This window comes from Carassius gibelio, chromosome B8 (genome assembly GCF_023724105.1).
Source record: "Carassius gibelio isolate Cgi1373 ecotype wild population from Czech Republic chromosome B8, carGib1.2-hapl.c, whole genome shotgun sequence".
NCBI classification, from domain to species: Eukaryota; Metazoa; Chordata; class Actinopteri; order Cypriniformes; family Cyprinidae; genus Carassius; species Carassius gibelio.
The window spans coordinates 16,688,661-16,706,701 of record NC_068403.1 but is presented as its reverse complement, the minus strand read 5'-3'; the positions used below and the strand labels follow the sequence as shown (position 1 = coordinate 16,706,701).

The following is an 18,041-nucleotide window of genomic DNA, read 5'->3' as shown; positions in this document are numbered from 1 at the left end:
CAACAATAATGTACATAATAATGTGTTTTGAACCTTAAACTGCATAAACACATTGCATTACACCAAATACACAAAATAATGTTCTTTTAGCAACGTTATATGACCTCTTTAAAAAGAAAAGAGCCTTCAACACTGGCATTCTCTATTATTTCTATTTTATCATTATAGATAATGACCTTATCTCTTTTTTTTAAGAAATTGGCTATGCAAAGATTTGATTTAAAAAACATTATCATATCATAGCTATTAAACTATTTATATTTCTTTTCTTTCTTTCTTTCTTTCTTTCTTTCTTTCTTTCTTTCTTTTTTTAAAACCCATTAATCCTCAGAATGATCTCAAAGTAAGAAGAGGCGAAAGTCTGTTAAGTTAACCCTGCCTGGTTTAAATGTTTGAAAATGATTAACAGTTGAAATTTATAAAATTGAGTAAATTAATCAAAAAGTAATCAAATGTAATCAGCTACAATACTTGAGATTTGTTATATATTAACATGAACTAACAAATTAAAATACAAAGCATTTATAAATAATATTTAATATTAATTTGAATAGTTTTGAAGTTGTGTTAGTATAATTTAAAGGACATAAGCTAAAAATGTAAAAACAATAACAATTATTAATTAAAACTGTAATCTAACTTAAAAAAACTTTAAAGAAGGTTTTTATTTACTTATATTCAGACTATGAGAACAAGGCTCACTGAAGTAAATATTATCAAATTGAATAAGAATAAATTTTCCATTCAACCTCACATTTACAAAAGGATAGCAAACAATTCAGAAGCAGTGCTGTGTCATCTCCTATTCCTTGAATAATAACAAACAAAAATACTAATCCTTAATTTTTTTTTCTTTGTTGTTTTTTTTTTAGAAAAAACGTCACCAAATCAAACAGAAGCAATGCATGCCTCTCAGAGCAATAAAAAAGTGAATTTGTTAATACCATCTTCCGTTTATAGGAGAGATCATGGAGAAACAATCTTAGCCTTTACACAGACCGACTGGTTTTACACAGACCGTTTGGTACTTATCTGCTATAATCTGGAACCACATGCCTATTTAAATTCAAACCAGACTTTGAGTGAAGTCTTGCCGGGAGCCTCAGCAGGAAAAACCCACTGGCCTCACCAGAACCATTACATTTATTCTTCCAAACCACAAGCGATCTTTATTTACTTCTCTTTGGAGTTTGATGGGGCTGTGGTGGATGATCTAACAGTTAAACACAAAAAAACAATGAAGAGTTACATTGTATTTGAGATTTGGGTTTGTGATTTCCCTATGCAGTTTAATATAATCAAAGGTGTGTCAGTATACAATTACTGCATATGTATCAAAGGGTCAATATCCATCTCAATATTGTACTTTTCCTCTGAAATACAACACAAAACCAACAAGAACGCACACTTTCGAAATCCAAACTGTGCACCCACAGCCTGTCCTCACTGAGAAGGTCAACTACAAGCACACCAGAATCACCTCTGAGTGCATAGCAGTAATATAGGGCAAATGAGGAGGGGATGCGCAGCACAAAGTTACCTTCTGATTTATCTACATAATGGGAATAACAAGGAAGTTGCCTGGATATGATTATCAGTCTACAGTTTACGTGATTTAATTTGTATCTGATAAGGACAATCGTCTGGTTCCCATTGCAGAAATAGCACTCCTTTGATGCTATATAGAGCTTAACGAATTTCCTTATATAATTTTCATTATAACGTTCTCTTCAAGAATAAAGTGAAATGATATGAGGGTGAGTAAATTCATTTTAATTTCTGGACATTTGGTATACTACTCGCTCACTGCTTTTTGCTCCAGAAGGTGCTGCTGGCTTTTGAGTCAAATTTGTCCTTTTGTGAAAAGAAAAGGTGTTCTTGCTCCATCATGTGGCAGAATTCTTCAATTAAAAATTATGAAACTGACCTGTCATTGTAAGTGCACATGGCACTTATAAATGTATATAAAGTAAAATAAACAGTCAGATCTAAAACAGAATTTTATGATATTCCAAAATTTTTAATTCTCTCTCTTTTTTGGGGGTAAAGCATTTGATGCAGGAAAGATGCCTGTATAATAAGAGCTTATAAGCATAAAAGTGCTGCATATTTACATTGCTGAAATTCAAATTAGCCTACTACATGGATGACTGTGATATTTTTAGTGATTAATAATTAACTAAATAAACTGGTCATAAGAGTTAGGAAGATTCACGGATGGGGTGATTTTGAATGGACTTTAGCATATTACAGCAATCTTTCTTAACGCAAACCCCCTAAAACGCACAGAAAACCGAGTTAACCATTATACTGGGAAAAGTATTATTAGCCAAATTTTTTAGTCAAAAGTTTCTACTCAGTTTCTAGACAATGTTTTATCTCTCGCTCTCGTCCCTTCACGATATCTCAGACAAATTCCTCATGACATGCAGACAAGTTTTTCTCAGCTCTTGCCATTTGTCTTTGATCATGACATCTAACGCTTAGAATTAGATAAACGAAGCCGACAGCCACAACATGGTAGTGTTAGGTTGTCGCAAGAACATTGTACCATTGACCCATGGAGGGCGGAGCATAAATACAGCACATATGAGGGTGAGAAGTCCGGAGAGTCGCTCGTCTTGGACACTTCTCATCCAAAATGCCACTGGAACTGTATCTCGATTTGCATTCCCAGCCATGCCGCTCCGTCTTCCTATTTGCCCAGATAAATAAAATTCCCTTTGAATTCAAAGCCGTGGATTTATCTGCAGGTAATTAATTTTTATGTAGCTGTTTTATGGAATTGTGCATGCAATCTTGGTAATCTGCAGTTGTAACATTTAGCTGTTTCACCTGATAAAAATATTTTTAACGTTGATCATGTTTAAAAAAAAAAAATCCTTATACTCTTGACAGTTTTAAGTTTATGTTTTATTCCATTGTGAAAAAGTGCATTAGTTATCAGACATGTTTTTCTCCGTGCTCTAAAGGTGAACAATATGGAGAGGAATTTGGTAAGGTCAGCATCATAAGGAAAGTTCCTGTCCTCAAAGATGGAGATTTTATTCTAACAGAGAGGTATTTTGTTGCCCTGATTTACACTTGATTTGCATTAAGATTATAAGTAAGACTGTATATTTTCTCTATAGTATAGCTATACTACAGTATTTGGCAGCGAAACATCGCACTCCTGACCACTGGTATCCAGCTGACCTGCAGAAGCGTGCACGAGTCGACGAGTTTCTCTCCTGGCAGCACACGAACATAAGAACTCATGGGTCAAAGGTCTTCTGGTTCAGGGTAAGAGTCGCTTTATTAAACATTAAACCGGTCATTTGTTGTGTTTGTGTGTACTGAGTAAACTGTGATTATGCAAGCTTTCTTTTAGCTGCTTTTTTACTCTCTTTAATGCATGCATTATCCACAGTCAAACTAATATTTTCCAATTTTAGGGGGTCGTACCTGCAGTCACTGGGGCCCCGGTGTCTAAGGAGAAGATGGATGCTGCTGTGGAGGACCTCAACGCATCTTTGAAAACCTTTGAGGACAAGTTTCTTCAGAGCAGGCCATTTATAATTGGAGATAAAATATCTCTGGCTGATCTTGTAGCTATCGTGGAGATAATGCAGGTACATGTTGTGCATTTGATTTCTTAGACCAAGTGCTTTACTTAAACGTGACATATTTACCAATTCTGTTTGTGTGTCTTGAAGCCGGTCGGTACAGGTCTAGATGTGTTTCAAGGCAGACCTGTTCTGAGTGCCTGGAGAGACAGAGTTAAGAAGGAGCTCGGTGTGGAAGTCTTCGATGAAGCCCATAAGGTTATCATGAACGTTGATACATTGCCACAAACCTTTGAGAAAAAAGGTTTACCAGAGTTTCTCAAGCTAAAGTTACAGAAAATGTTTAACTGAGTCTGTTTGGACGGTCATCTAGTATTAAACAATATCTTTTATCAAGTTATTGTGCAGTAATTTGGACTAACACGGTTTAGAAAATATTATAGTATTGAAATCATTGTATTCAAAATAAAAACATTAAAATAAAATTATGCCTAAAGGTATGCATTTGTACAATTTACAGTGTATTCATATATTATGTTATGTGTTGCCTTGAGTGGGGAAATACCAACATCTCACATTTCAACATTTAAAGTAAACTCTTACATGAACTGTCTAATAAATTTGATTTCTTATGCTCACATAGCCTTAAGAAAGCATAGATTTAGACTGGTAAAGCCAAAATGCATGCACAATCCCAAGCTTGAGTTATGATTTATTTTTAGGAGTCCTTGTTACAGTATAATTATACATTTAATTACTGAGTAATATTAATTAACTGCATGTACTAACTATATGGTTAGGGTTAGGATTAGGGTTTGGCTTACTTGCATTTAATTATGCATAATTTATTGTTATTATATAATTGTTCATATTGTTATTAAGTATTTTTGTCATTATATAAAATAAAGTCTTATCCAAACTTGTAACAGCAAATGCAGTATAAGTATGAGATATGAGTAATATAGTCTTTAGCTATTTTCAGTTGCTTAGGAACAGAATTTTTTATTGATATTTTTCACAGTAAAATATATGACTATGTCTGTCTACATAGAACACAATACAAAAAAGGTTTTATCACAGCAAGATACATTCATTACGCTACATAATGTGACTTGAAAATGTTATTTGAATAAATTAAACAAATACTAACTTGATTCTAGTTATTCCAACCCGACTGCAAAAGAAAACATACATATTTTAAGAGTTGGTGATTTTGTATGGAATCATGCACTGTGAATCTAACAATAACATTTTAGAAATGTTCAAAATTAAGCATGATGGTCTATCCCTAAACATAACCACATAATCAGATCATACGAAAACATAAGAGTGAGATTCAAACAAATTAGCAACCAAATCACCAAAATATAAAAATAGTTAAGAATTGTTATGAAACTGTGTTGGTTATTCTCCTGACTATTCAGCCAACTGTAGTATAAAGTCAATTAGGAACAGTTACAAGCATTCATTTAGCAGATGATTTTATCCAAAGTGACTAAATCTTAATTTTATGTTTACCTTATTACTTACTATTACTTTCTTTATTTTTAAGAGACTTAAAACAAGAGGTTTTTGATTTGAAGAATTCAAGTCCCTGAAGTAGACTGTCTTTATCAGATCACACATCCCCTGTCACAACTGTCTGGCTTTTACTACCTTGTTCCTCTGCCTTCCAAAAGCAGAACAGACTCCAGAGCTTCTCTTTCAGATACCTGTTTGAAGCTGTCAGAAGGAGAGAAGTCATGCCACTGTAAAAACTAAAGGCACTTGCTAAGATGTGGTAGGTGATAGACAGCCCAATTAACCTTATAATGATAAACAAAGCCACGATACACAGAGTGGACATATAAACTCCCACCAGGGAGACAGTAATCTTGCACACCAGGAGGTACGAGTCAGATCCTTGCACCTGGGTCTGGTTCTTCTTGAGAGCCAGCGTGTGGGCGCATAGATGGATGACCATTCTGAGAGAGGTAGGCAGCATGATCGTCAGAGGGATCGGGCAGAGGAGACAAAGAATAGCAGCAGCGTATGCGTTTGCGTTCATCTGTATAGTGAAGGAGGGCAGTGGACAGGTCAAGTTGCCAATGTCGTTCACGTTGTAATTTTGTTCCATTGAATCTGCTGCATCGAGTGAGAACATAGGGAAGAACAACAAGGAGGAGAACACACAGCTCAGCAGCACTGCAGCGTTGATCACAGAGGAGATGTTCCTCTTCAGTGCTCGGAAGCACTCAGAGGAGAAATTCACAACTTTGATGCAGTAGAAGAGACTCAGCCATGCAATGGCCCAGAAGCTGATGAAGCTACAACTCATCATTAGATATATTTCAGTCCGAATAGATAAAGGATATGGCCTGATGCACCAAATCAGGGGATCCTGAAAGATACTAACCACCAACACGAAGGTGGCGAGTACCAAGATAATGTTGTTGATGGAGATGACGTTTAGGATCAAATTGACAGTCTGAACGCTCCTGGTCTTCACTTGCTGTTGTATAGTAAAAATGAGGTTAAAAATGTTTCCAGAAACACCAACTATCAAAAGTGCGACAAAAAAAAGAACTTGCCCAACGAGGGTCATGATGTTGCTCTTCAGAGAGTGAAGTACACAAAGCAGAGTCCTGCACTGATATGAGGTCTGGCGAGATGTGTATTGTTTTATGTAGAAACAGGGACTCAATCTCTTATGCAAAGTGACTTTATGGGGGTGAATCAGAGCAGGCTTTGTTCAAAGCTGAAAACACAAATTAGGTAAAATGAGAGAAATGCACCATGTTTACCTCAGTTCAGATTACACAAACCTAAAACAAGATAAGTTGTGAATTTACTATATTATCTCTATTTTTCGCTTATGGTCAATATAAAGCTCATGTGTGTCACTTACTGTACACACTGAGATTTTGAGCATTTGCTCTCATATGTCAATGTAACAATCAGTATTGAATGTTCATGTAATCAGTTTTCAGAATTTGCCTATTCAAATCTTGTTTGTTTGCTATTTAGACATAGTTGGAAACATGTTGGATAAAATGCAATCTGTACAATTTTACTATGCAAATATATAAGATCTGGGGACTTAAGTTTTCCACTCTCAAGTTTCTCCATTATCATGCACAGGATAATGGTTTGACGGTGAGCGTGATTTCACCAAGTACGACATGTTCCTGGATCAACATCCTTGTTGATCCTGGAACAACATTCCAATCAACCAATCAGAATTGAGATATAACTTTTCAGGAAATATCTGTTTTAGGCTGACAATCAGTGTTAGGTGCTTCTACACTCTTGTTAATTAGCATCATTTCCCTCTGATTTTAGGAATAAATAGGGTTAGGTTTAGAGGTAGGGTTTGGGTCAAGTCTATATTTCTGGACAATAATGTTGATCCAGGATCATGTCTTACTTGGAAAAATCACGCTGACCTTGGTTTGACAGATGAAAAAAAAGTATTTTGATGAGACTGTGATGTAACAACATGAAAGAAACTCAAAAAAAACCTTGAAGTTTCTTCTGTGCATGGTGTTAAATAAACTAAATTAGATTTGGCCTGTATGAGGTTAATTCATAGCAAATTCACATTCAGATATCATTAAAGATTTTTTTTTTCTTAAAGAGAAATTAATACTTTTGTTAAGCAAAGATGGGTTAAACTGATACAAAGTGATATTATATATATTAATAATGTTATGAAAGATTTTTTATTTCAAATAAAACTGTAACAAAGAATACTGAAAAGAATACATAACAAAAATATTAAGAAAAACAAGTGTTTTTAAAGTACCAAATCAACATATTAAAATGATTTCTAAAGGATCAGGTGACACCAGAGAGTAATGGCTGCTGAAATTAAACTTTGCCAGGAATTTTTTATTATTTTAAATTTTAAATAACTGTTTAACTGCATTGTTGTTCAAATAAATGATTCTGCATATTATACTTTTTTTTTTTTTTTTTTACACATTTTCTTAATTTAGGCAGGAATGATCCTTGCATTTACTCCTTGACTCTTGTCAAAAAATTAACTTGAAATGTTTTGTTTTTGGGGCCACTGTGAATGGTATGGAAATATTATAAAAAATATGTTAAATATGAAGGCCTATATAAATAAGTTGAAATATATACCTTATAAATTAAAATAATGAAAAATATGACTTTTCATCTTTCAAGTTAAGATTTAAAAAAGAATGGAATTCCGCAGAAACGAAAAAATAGCCTAGTTGTTTAAAATGTATTTAAAATAATGTTAAAGACAGAGAAGGCATGATTCCAAGATGAAAGAGGATATAATGTAGCCTAATTTTTAATACGTTAGTCTGCTGTAAGTGAAAAGTCTTTCTCCGTCTCAAGAAAGAGAGTTCTAATATAACTGTCTTCCAAAAGACCACGTGACCTCCTCCTCCTCCTGCGCAGTGCGAGCTCCGCACAGCTGCACCCGCTGTGATAGTGCCTTGACTGTTTACAAGTCACCACCATGCCTTGCACTCTGCTGAACCTCTGTGAATATGACACGCAAAAACTCGTCAAAATCAAGAACGTCAGACTCGGGTCGCTGAAATGGACGTTAAACGGAGTTATCTTGATGTTCATTTGGTAAGTGTTTGCGTCCGCTGTTTTTGCATGTCTTCCTCGCATCATTCAACAAAAGCTCATTCATGTACAGTCAGTGACAGTGAGTGTTTACTTGTACCCTGACCAACGCAGATTCTCGATTCTCAGCATCAAGTGAAAGTAATGTCTTTATTTTACAGCATCATGATGTTATGGAATAAAGAATATCAAAAGTACGATCCTGTCCAGAGTTCTGTTACCACAAAGGTTAAGGGAGTTGCAAATATAACTATACCAGACATTGGAGAAGTTGTGTGGGATGTGGTGGACTACAGTGGACCATATCAGGTAACAATACACCATTTATTATTATTATTTTTTCATGCCACAAAAACAGATTTATGCTCATTCCAGTGATTCTTAAATACGAGGTAGTAAGTTAAGGTAATAAGTCAAACAAATAAAGGTAGCCTAATAAATAATGTTGTTCTTCTTTTATTTCGGCAGGGAAGAAACTCCTTTTTTGTGGCAACAAATGTCATTGTAACAAACCAAAAACAAGGTAAATGCCCCGAGGTAAGTGCAGCTATTCAAATCTCAGTTTATTTGGTAATAGAATACAAAATGTATTTTAAACTTAAAAAAAAAATGCTCTTTTTTTGGTGTGTGATTAATTCAGCACTACCATTTTAAGCCAAATATAATCCATTCAACAGACGGTTTTATGTTCACACTTCAGGTTCTGCCACATGGGAAACTGTGTCAAACAGATAAAGACTGTGAGGAAGGTCTTTCTAATCAACTTAACCATGGTAATGTCATATAAAGAAACTATTTTAAGGCATACAGCTTGACAGGAAATACTATCACTACCCAAGTGTTTTATTTAATCGAAAACCATTATTGGAAGTTTTTGCATGATCTGAGGTTTGCTTCTGTGTTTGTTTTTAAGGTGTTCAAACAGGTGCCTGTGTGAAGTTAGATATACAAAAGAAAACATGTGAAGTTACAGCTTGGTGCCCCATTGAGAACAAGAGGAATCCCAGGTGTTGTATACATGCTAATTCATAATAAAGGGAAAGTTTTCATTTAACATTTTGTCATTATTTACTTATTCTTGTGTCGTTCCAAACCTGTATGTAATACATGCAGATATTACGTTAATATAAAAATATTTTCTCATCCATATAATGAAAGTGACTTTCATTGTATGTTCCAAAAAAACCTGAGACATTTTTCATTACAAATAAGAAAGTCATGCTGGTTTTGAATGACATGAAGTTGAGTAAATAATGAGCTAAAATTCATTTTTTTGGTGAACAGTATTTTGTCCTAATTGAATGTAGGATTGACTCTTGATTGTCTATTTGTCCTGTATTCTGTTGTTTCTTAATAAAGATTCAAACTTGTGACAGCAAAGCTATTTGGCAATAGAAAACTGATCAACATCAATTTTACTGTAAAATGAATCAAAAACAGTTGACACTGCAGTTCAAAGCTACCAATTCCAGAGATTTTGAGGAATCTGTTTGAGGAAGTCGCAGTTTTATACGAGTAGAGATTCGGTGTCCAGAAGTCTTTTTATGTCAGGTTTTCATTTCTGTTTTCCCAGGCCTGCTATTTTGGCATCTGCAGAAAATTTCACTGTGATGATCAAGAATAACATCAGATTTCCAGCATTTAATTATATAAGGTAGTACACAAGTTTTATAGTTGCAAATGCTATGATATTTACTGTACAACTGTTGGTGCACTAACATTCTTAATGGGTTACACTTTATTAAGGTGTCCTTGTTAGAGTGTAACTATACATTTAAGTACTGAATGGTAATGTATATTATTAGAAAATAAATAAATAAATAAATTATATATATATATATATATATATATTCATATATTCATATTAATTAACTACATGTACTTACTGTATTGTTTGGATGAGGATTAGGGTTTAGTTTATGGTTACTTCCATGTAATTATGTACAATTCATTGTTATTATAATAGTAAGTACTGTACATGTAATGTTTAACAAGGACACCTTAAAATAAAGCGTGAACTGTTAGCACTACCAATAACATTTTCAATTTCAGGAGTTCAACCTTATATATAAAATCTGATTGATCAAATAGTAAGTATATTCTGATAATATAGTAATTCATTTATGTTTTTCTCTTAGAAGAAACATCCTGCCTGAAATGAAAGAAACGGACCTTAAAGGTTGCATTTATAATCGCTACAAAAATCCATACTGCCCCATTTTCCGTTTGGGAGACATCGTGAGTGAGGCCAAGGAGAAGTTTTCAGAGATAGCAGTGGAGGTAAAACCTTTCTTTCTAAGCATACCAGGACATACACTACCGGTCAGAAGTTTGGGATCAGTACGATCTTTTATGTTTTTTTAAAGATATTTCTTCTGCTCATCAAGGATGCATTTATTTGATTAAAAAAACAGTAATATTGTGAAATATTGTCACTATTTAAAATAACAATGTTATTACTATTTAAAATAATGATTTACTTTGTGATGCAAAGCTGAATTTTCATCATCCATCACTCCAGTGTTCAGTGTCACATAATTCTTCAGAAATCATTCTGATTTATTAACAACATGCTAATTTATTATTAATGTTAGAAACAGTTTTTGCTGCTTAATATTTTAAGAACCTGAGATACTTTTGAATAAAAAGTAAAAAAAGAGCAGCATTTTCTAAAAATATAAGTCACTTTTTATTAATTTAGCACATTCTTGCTGAAAAAAAAGAAAATATCTTTAAAAAAAGAAAGAAATTACTTACCCCAAACATTTGAATGGTAATGTATATTATTAGAAAAAAAAAAAAAAATTATATATATATATATATATATATATATATATATATATATATATATATATATATATATATATATTTTCCTTTTGATTCATCAAAGTATCCTTAATTTAAGTCTTTAGTGTCTTATGATCCTTTAGAAATCATTCCAATACAGTATGCTGATTTGGAGCTCAAGAAACTTTTCTAATTATTATCAATGTTGAAAACTTTTATGCTGCTTTACATAGGTGATTTTGGAAACAGTGATCTGTTCTTTTCATATAAAGTTTGAAAGAGCAGCATTTATTTAAAATAGTCTTTTGGAACATTATGAATGTCTTTACTGTCATTTTTGATTAGTTTATTGAGTTCTTGCTTAAGAGTATTCATTTCTTTAAATAAAAATCTTACGGACCACAAACTTTTGAACAGTAGTGTATTTTTGTAATTTAGTTGCAAAGTAGGTAAGTGAATTGTTGTCAGTTTTTACATCTCTGGTAGTATCTGCTCCACAGGGTGGTGTGATCGGGATCCAGATCAACTGGGACTGTGACCTGAACCACATCTTTCACAGCTGTCTGCCCAAATACTCATTCCGCCGCTTGGACGAAAAAGAAAGCAACCGAACCTTGTACCCTGGGCTCAATTTCAGGTGTGAACAACTTAAATCATATTGAACATATGTGAACTGTGTGATATTTAAATTCATTATTTCGTGTAGATTTGGAAGATACTCTATTGTGAATGGTGAGCAGCAGCGAACGCTCTTTAAAATGTATGGGATTAGGTTTGATGTGATGGTGTTTGGGAAGGTGAGATTATATTATACTATATTGTCATTACTTTGCATGTTAGCTTTAGTATATAAAACGTTTTACATTGGATCTACGCTCTCATATTATGCTCTTGTGAGTAACCCTTAAACCCTCAGCAAGTCGGAAAAGTGTCTGAAGTAATGAAATGTTTACCATCGAATTTGTCTTTAGACAACAATGTTCCTGGACTGGCTTATTGGGACCGGCTGTTACTCCAAAGAGGCAAAACAGAACTACACTGAGAGGAAGTTTGAGGTCATACAGGACCAAGAAGAGGTCAACACACCTTAGAAACACTGACATATAGCACTTCAGTTTCATTAATGCTTTACACAGGCTAAATACATCTTAAACTGAGATTCCTTGTACATGAATCTACCATTTAGTATTGTGTTTGTTGCAGTGCTTCGTTTGTGTGTCATTTGTGGATGAGGATCAATTAAGGGTGGTGAAAAAATCTGATGGGAAATACAATGGTCTTAGACTCTATCAGGCCGTACCGTCTCAGAAAGACTTCAATAGATAAGACTTTATTCAGTTTATGATTGACCATTCAATCTCAATGCCAATGCCAAAATGGGAATGATATAAATCACAATCAATAATACAGAATATGAGGAGGGATTTTTACAATTTTAACCTGCAAAGCAACCAAATTATGTCTCATAATAATTACAAAAATGCTGTTAAGTATGTTTTGCCTAACACAGATGCTTTTGAGTTTAAAAAACAAATGAAGAGGTCAAAGCATGTACAGTCAACCTGATTTACTAATAAATTTAAGTGTGAATAAACACTGATACACTCACAAACTAATGAATAAAAATGTATTAATTAATATATTGATTATCATATTCAAATGTGATGGATAAACACGGGTTAGTATACATTACCATTACATTTTTTGTGGTGAGTTTTGCCATCATAGGAAAAAGTTACATTTGAAATGTATGGTAGAAAACAGTTATTTTATATTGTGATAACATTTACTGTATTTTTTTTATTATTAAATAAATGCAGGAATGGTGACTAAGAGACTTCTTTAAACAAGCTTACCAGCCCCAAACATTTTGAGTAGTCTATATATAGGATATATACAAGAATATATTGTGTTTTACTGGTTTTAAATGCGGTGAAAGTGTCCAGTTCACTCCATCATGGAGTCCCATATGAGCTTGTCTCCATGGAGCTCTATAACAGTATAAAATAATATCATTTTTATAAGTATAATATTGTGTAATTTTATTATTATATATTTTTCTAACTTACTTACCAGTGGCATACTGTCACCGTTTTGGTTCAGGTGAATGAATTTATGTTTGGCATAGTTGTCACGGTCTTTCATACAAGTAAGCATGACCCAGTCACAAATAGCAGCCGTCTGGGAGAAGTTCAGAAACAACATAAAAATTATTGAGCCAAAGGCATTTTACTCAAATAGGTGTCTTTGAAAAAAAAAAAAAAAAAGCTTACCAAACTGAGAAAGGCAAGAGTGGCACCAAGATTGACAATAGTGGGCACAATATTGAATTTACCAGCCTGCAGAGATCATAAGAGATTAACTGATATCGAAAATTGAATAAATAGATGGTAGTTATTATTATTTTTTACTAGTAGAAGTTCACAAACCATCCCAAACACAATGACATCAAAGCGGATTCCAAAGGCCTTTATCAATGTCCGTGTGTCAATGCTTTCATTGTTTTTATAATACTTTGCAAATCTGTGGGAAATAACAAAATTGTTACCCAGTAGCTTTACAATAAAAAAAAATCTAAATCAGTTTAACTGCATTTACCGGAAATTGTAGCCAGGGGCAACGTTATTTTCAGGATTTTTGTTGTCCAGTCTGCTAAAAGAATACTTGGGAATGCAGAAACGTTCCGAGAAGTCCAAGTCACAATTCCAATCAATGAAAATCCCAATAATGCCACCCTTCATCAGTCAAACACAGTCAACTACAGTAATTAACTTATTAAACTTCTATAAATAAAATAATAATCTAAATACACAATACTTCAAAAGTTCAAAGGTAGTACTTTTTTATGTTTTAAAAGAAATCTCTTATACTCATAATGGGTGCATTCTTTTAATCAAAACTACAGTAAAACAATATTTGTACTATTTAAAGTAACTATTTTAAGTATTAAAATATTTTAAAATGCAAAATGTTTATTCCTGTGATGGCAAAGCTGAATATTCAGTTTCACATGATCCATCAGAAATTATTCTAATATGCTGATTTGATGCTCAAGAAACATATATTATGAGTGTTGTGTTGTTATATCAATGAAACAGAAGACTTTTATAACATTATCAATGTATTTGCTGTCACTTGTGATCAATTTAATGCATCCTTGCTGCATAAATATTAATTTACAAAATTTTTGACAGTTGTGTCTGTAAAGTAGTAATACAGAAATACAGCTTTATTGAAGATACAGACTTTAAGAGCCATGACGCTGAAGTCCTCTCCTGCTTCAGTTACCATGTCCCCCAGACGAAAAATAGGACAGTCTGGGTCTGTTTTACGATTAAACATGCAGCTTTTTAAGTATGTGGAGTTGATGTGAGGCAGAATGTTTCGCCTAGAGATAACACAAAACAACAGATTCACTAGCACACTAACATTTGGAATTGGAATCAGACTAAAATGCATGAACTTACTTTTTAAATTTGAACTTTGGATATTGTATGTTGTTTTTGATGAGCACTGTAAAGTCCTCTGCTGCACTTAGAACAGCAGGTCTGTAAAATCAGACTATATTAATATTCACCGTTTCAATCAAGCAAAGGTCATCAAACTTGTCCACTCTTGCTAAAGACACTCACTTTGGAATATTGGCGTCATTTTCAAGAGGACACCATGCCTGCACCTCACAGGTTTTGATCTTATCAGAGTACTGCGCACAATGTCCAGTCTGAACACCTGTGAAGAGGAACAGACTTCACTTTGTGCCATTACCTTACAGCCTACATCAGAAACACTGAATTATTACGGAGTTGTGTTGAGAGAACATAAACGCATACCACTGCCATGGACATCACTGTATCCTTCTTTGCAATCACTGTCAGATTCACACTTAGTGACTTCACTCGGAGTCTGTAAAAATGAATCATTTGTAATCCAACATGCAACGCTCTCTTCTTGTGTGAAAACAGACTACACATAGAAGTATTTGATCGTACCTCAGGACACTTGCTCTGTCTCTGGCCTGGAGTCAGAATCACATTTGTTAACACAAAGAAAGTGTTTTCTCTATAGCAAATCAATAAAAACAAGGCTGACTGAATCTGGAATTCATTTCTTCATTTCTATTTTCGTTGTTTGTTAATAAAGATTCAAACTTGTGACAGCAAAGCTATTTGGCAATAGAAAACTGATCAACATCAATTTTACTGTAAAATGAATCAAAAACAGTTGACACTGCAGTTCAAAGCTACCAATTCCAGAGATTTTGAGGAATCTGTTTGAGGAAGTCGCAGTTTTATATGAGTAAAGATTCGGTGTACAGAAGTCTTTTTATGTCAGGTTTTCATTTCTGTTTTCCCAGGCCTGCTATTTTGACATCTGCAGAAAATTTCACTGTGATGATCAAGAATAACATCAGATTTCCAGCATTTAATTACATAAGGTAGTACACAAGTTTTATAGTTGCAAATGCTATGATATTTACTGTACAACTGTTGGTGCACTAACATTCTTAATGGGTTACACTTTATTAAGGTGTCCTTGTTAGAGTGTAACTATACATTTAAGTACTTATTCATATTAATTAACTACATGTACTTACTGTATTGTTTGGATGAGGATTAGGGTTTAGTTTATGGTTACTTCCATGTAATTATGTACAATTCATTGTTATTATAATAGTAAGTACTGTACATGTAATGTGTAACAAGGACACCTTAAAATAAAGCGTGAACTGTTAGCACTACCAATAACATTTTCAATTTCAGGAGTTCAACCTTATATATAAAATCTGATTGAGCAAATAGTAAGTATATTCTGATAATATAGTAATTCATTTATGTTTTTCTCTTAGAAGAAACATCCTGCCTGAAATGAAAGAAACGGACCTTAAAGGTAGCATTTATAATCGCTACAAAAATCCATACTGCCCCATTTTCCGTTTGGGAGACATCGTGAGTGAGGCCAAGGAGAAGTTTTCAGAGATAGCAGTGGAGGTAAAACCTTTCTTTCTAAGCATACCAGGACATACACTACCGGTCAGAAGTTTGGGATCAGTACGATCTTTTATGTTTTTTTAAAGATATTTCTTCTGCTCATCAAGGATGCATTTATTTGATTAAAAAAACAGTAATATTGTGAAATATTGTCACTATTTAAAATAACAATGTTATTACTATTTAAAATAATGATTTACTTTGTGATGCAAAGCTGAATTTTCATCATCCATCACTCCAGTGTTCAGTGTCACATAATTCTTCAGAAATCATTCTGATTTATTAACAACATGCTAATTTATTATCAATGTTAGAAACAGTTTTTGCTGCTTAATATTTTTAAGAACCTGAGATACTTTTGAATAAAAAGTAAAAAAAAGAGCAGCATTTATGTAAAATATAAATATTTTCTAAACATATAAGTCACTTTTTATTAATTTAACACATCCTTGCTGAAAAAAAAAGAAAATATCTTTAAAAAAAAGAAAGAAATTACTTACCCCAAACATTTAAATGGTAATGTATATTATTAGGAAAAAAAAAAGAATATATATATATATATATATATATATATATATATATATATATATATAATTTCTTTCCTTTTTTTCTTTTGATTCATCAAAGTATCCTTAATTTAAGTCTTTAGTGTCTTATGATCCTTTAGAAATCATTCCAATACAGTATGCTGATTTGGAGCTCAAGAAACTTTTCTAATTATTATCAATGTTGAAAACTTTTATGCTGCTTTACATAGGTGATTTTGGAAACAGTGATCTGTTCTTTTCATATAAAGTTTGAAAGAGCAGCATTTATTTAAAATAGTCTTTTGGAACATTATGAATGTCTTTACTTTCATTTTTGATTAGTTTATTGCATTCTTGCTTAATAAGAGTATTCATTTCTTTAAATAAAAATCTTACAGTAGTGTATTTTTGTAATTTAGTTGCAAAGTAGGTAAGTGAATTGTTGTCAGTTTTTACATCTCTGGTAGTATCTGCTCCACAGGGTGGTGTGATCGGGATCCAGATCAACTGGGACTGTGACCTGAACCACATCTTTCACAGCTGTCTGCCCAAATACTCATTCCGTCGCTTGGAGGAAAAAGAAAGCAACCGAACCTTGTACCCTGGGCTCAATTTCAGGTGTGAACAACTTAAAGCTGCGGTAGGGAACTTTTGATGCTCTAGCGGTTAATAAACAGAACTGCTTGCGTCTTGCGGAAGAACATCGTAGCCGGAACTACTTCTCTCTGTTTATGTCTATGAAGAATCACAAAGGTACTGGGTTACTCCGCCGCGGTACCCCCGAAGCAATCTAAAATAGTCCGAATATAAACACTTATTATAGGTGCACCCTAGTGATTCAGGACAAGCCAAAAACACGGTTTGGAAAATGGATTCATGGTGTACTCGCTTATTATATACATTTTTCTACATTTTGAACACAAACAAAGTTTCGGACCGCAGCTCTGATTGGTTATTTTTTACCGGGAGCGATGGAGTTTCTGCAAATGGCAATAGGACACTGGGAGGAGCCAGAGGAGCTGGATTTTTTAATAAATATGTAAAAAATATTTTTTTACAAAAGTTCCCTACACTACCTTTAAATCATATTGAACATATGTGAACTGTGTGATATTTAAATTCATTATTTCGTGTAGGTTTGCAAGATACTCTATTGTGAATGGTGAGCAGCAGCGAACGCTCTTTAAAATGTATGGGATTAGGTTTGATGTGATGGTGTTTGGGAAGGTGAGATTATATTATACTATATTGTCATTACTTTGCATGTTAGCTTTAGTATATAAAACGTTTTGTAAATTCTTCGCAGGCTGGAAAGTTCAGCATCATTCAGCTAATCATCTACATTGGATCTACGCTCTCATATTATGCTCTTGTGAGTAACCCTTAAACCCTCAGCAAGTCGGAAAAGTGTTTGAAGTAATGAAATGTTTACCATCGAATTTGTCTTTAGACAACAATGTTCCTGGACTGGCTTATTGGGACCGGCTGTTACTCCAAAGAGGCAAAACAGAACTACACTGAGAGGAAGTTTGAGGTCATACAGGACCAAGAAGAGGTCAACACACCTTAGAAACACTGACATATAGCACTTCAGTTTCATTAAT

The 18,041-nt window shown here is 33.5% G+C and overlaps 4 protein-coding genes across 10 annotated transcripts in view; 2 read left to right on the top strand and 2 right to left on the bottom strand.

Annotated features, from left to right (window-relative positions):
* Positions 1–2,584: 2,584 nt before the first annotated feature.
* Positions 2,585–4,030, top strand: gstt1a (glutathione S-transferase theta 1a). Its single transcript, XM_052562565.1, has 5 exons — positions 2,585–2,753; positions 2,973–3,060; positions 3,132–3,282; positions 3,435–3,611; positions 3,696–4,030. The coding sequence occupies exons 1-5, from the start codon at positions 2,642–2,644 to the stop codon at positions 3,894–3,896; spliced, it is 729 nt and encodes a 242-aa protein (XP_052418525.1). The 5' UTR covers positions 2,585–2,641; the 3' UTR covers positions 3,897–4,030.
* Positions 4,031–5,055: 1,025 nt separating this feature from the next.
* On the bottom strand, positions 5,056–6,129 carry LOC127962945 (taste receptor type 2 member 40-like). The gene has a single exon (XM_052562564.1). The coding sequence runs from the start codon at positions 6,127–6,129 to the stop codon at positions 5,164–5,166; it is 966 nt and encodes a 321-aa protein (XP_052418524.1). The 3' UTR covers positions 5,056–5,163.
* Positions 6,130–7,975: 1,846 nt separating this feature from the next.
* LOC127962943 (P2X purinoceptor 4-like) overlaps positions 7,976–18,041 on the top strand; it is a 10,656-nt gene continuing 590 nt past the window's right edge. The window contains exons 1-11 of one of the 4 annotated variants that reach the window (XM_052562559.1): positions 7,976–8,138; positions 8,297–8,444; positions 8,604–8,672; positions 8,836–8,908; positions 9,049–9,142; positions 15,277–15,357; positions 15,769–15,910; positions 16,919–17,055; positions 17,574–17,664; positions 17,744–17,809; positions 17,888–17,992. In XM_052562559.1, coding sequence (XP_052418519.1) covers positions 8,020–8,138; positions 8,297–8,444; positions 8,604–8,672; positions 8,836–8,908; positions 9,049–9,142; positions 15,277–15,357; positions 15,769–15,910; positions 16,919–17,055; positions 17,574–17,664; positions 17,744–17,809; positions 17,888–17,992 — 1,125 coding nt within the window. In that variant the 5' untranslated portion in view covers positions 7,976–8,019. Of the gene's footprint in view, positions 8,139–8,296; positions 8,445–8,603; positions 8,673–8,835; positions 8,909–9,048; positions 9,143–9,708; positions 9,790–10,273; positions 10,416–11,422; positions 11,560–11,628; positions 11,720–15,276; positions 15,358–15,768; positions 15,911–16,918; positions 17,056–17,573; positions 17,665–17,743; positions 17,810–17,887; positions 17,993–18,041 lie in introns of all 4 variants that reach the window. The other 3 variants (XM_052562562.1, XM_052562561.1, XM_052562560.1) reach the window with 3 other exon arrangements.
* Positions 12,744–18,041, bottom strand: part of p2rx4b (purinergic receptor P2X, ligand-gated ion channel, 4b) — a 26,161-nt gene continuing 20,863 nt past the window's right edge. For 3 of the 4 annotated variants that reach the window (XM_052562552.1, XM_052562556.1, XM_052562557.1), the window contains exons 5-12: positions 14,555–14,651; positions 14,390–14,470; positions 14,169–14,310; positions 13,521–13,657; positions 13,352–13,445; positions 13,196–13,261; positions 12,996–13,103; positions 12,744–12,913 (exon numbers count right to left, since the gene is read on the bottom strand). In XM_052562552.1, coding sequence (XP_052418512.1) covers positions 12,878–12,913; positions 12,996–13,103; positions 13,196–13,261; positions 13,352–13,445; positions 13,521–13,657; positions 14,169–14,310; positions 14,390–14,470; positions 14,555–14,651 — 761 coding nt within the window. In that variant the 3' untranslated portion in view covers positions 12,744–12,877. The remainder of the gene's footprint in view (positions 12,914–12,995; positions 13,104–13,195; positions 13,262–13,351; positions 13,446–13,520; positions 13,658–14,168; positions 14,311–14,389; positions 14,471–14,554; positions 14,652–18,041) is intronic. The other variant, XM_052562555.1, reaches the window with a different exon arrangement.

What these genes read in the sequence shown, in the direction of transcription:
- gstt1a (XM_052562565.1), top strand. Translation starts at nt 2,642, where the DNA reads ATGCCACTGGAACTGTATCTCGATTTGCATTCCCAGCCATGCCGCTCC. An exon ending in CAAAGGTCTTCTGGTTCAGG is followed by an intron (nt 3,283 to 3,434) that starts GTAAGAGTCGCT and finishes TTCCAATTTTAG; the next exon opens with GGGGTCGTACCTGCAGTCAC. An exon ending in CTATCGTGGAGATAATGCAG is followed by an intron (nt 3,612 to 3,695) that starts GTACATGTTGTG and finishes TGTGTCTTGAAG; the next exon opens with CCGGTCGGTACAGGTCTAGA.
- LOC127962945 (XM_052562564.1), bottom strand. Translation starts at nt 6,129, where the DNA reads ATGACCCTCGTTGGGCAAGTTCTTTTTTTTGTCGCACTTTTGATAGTT.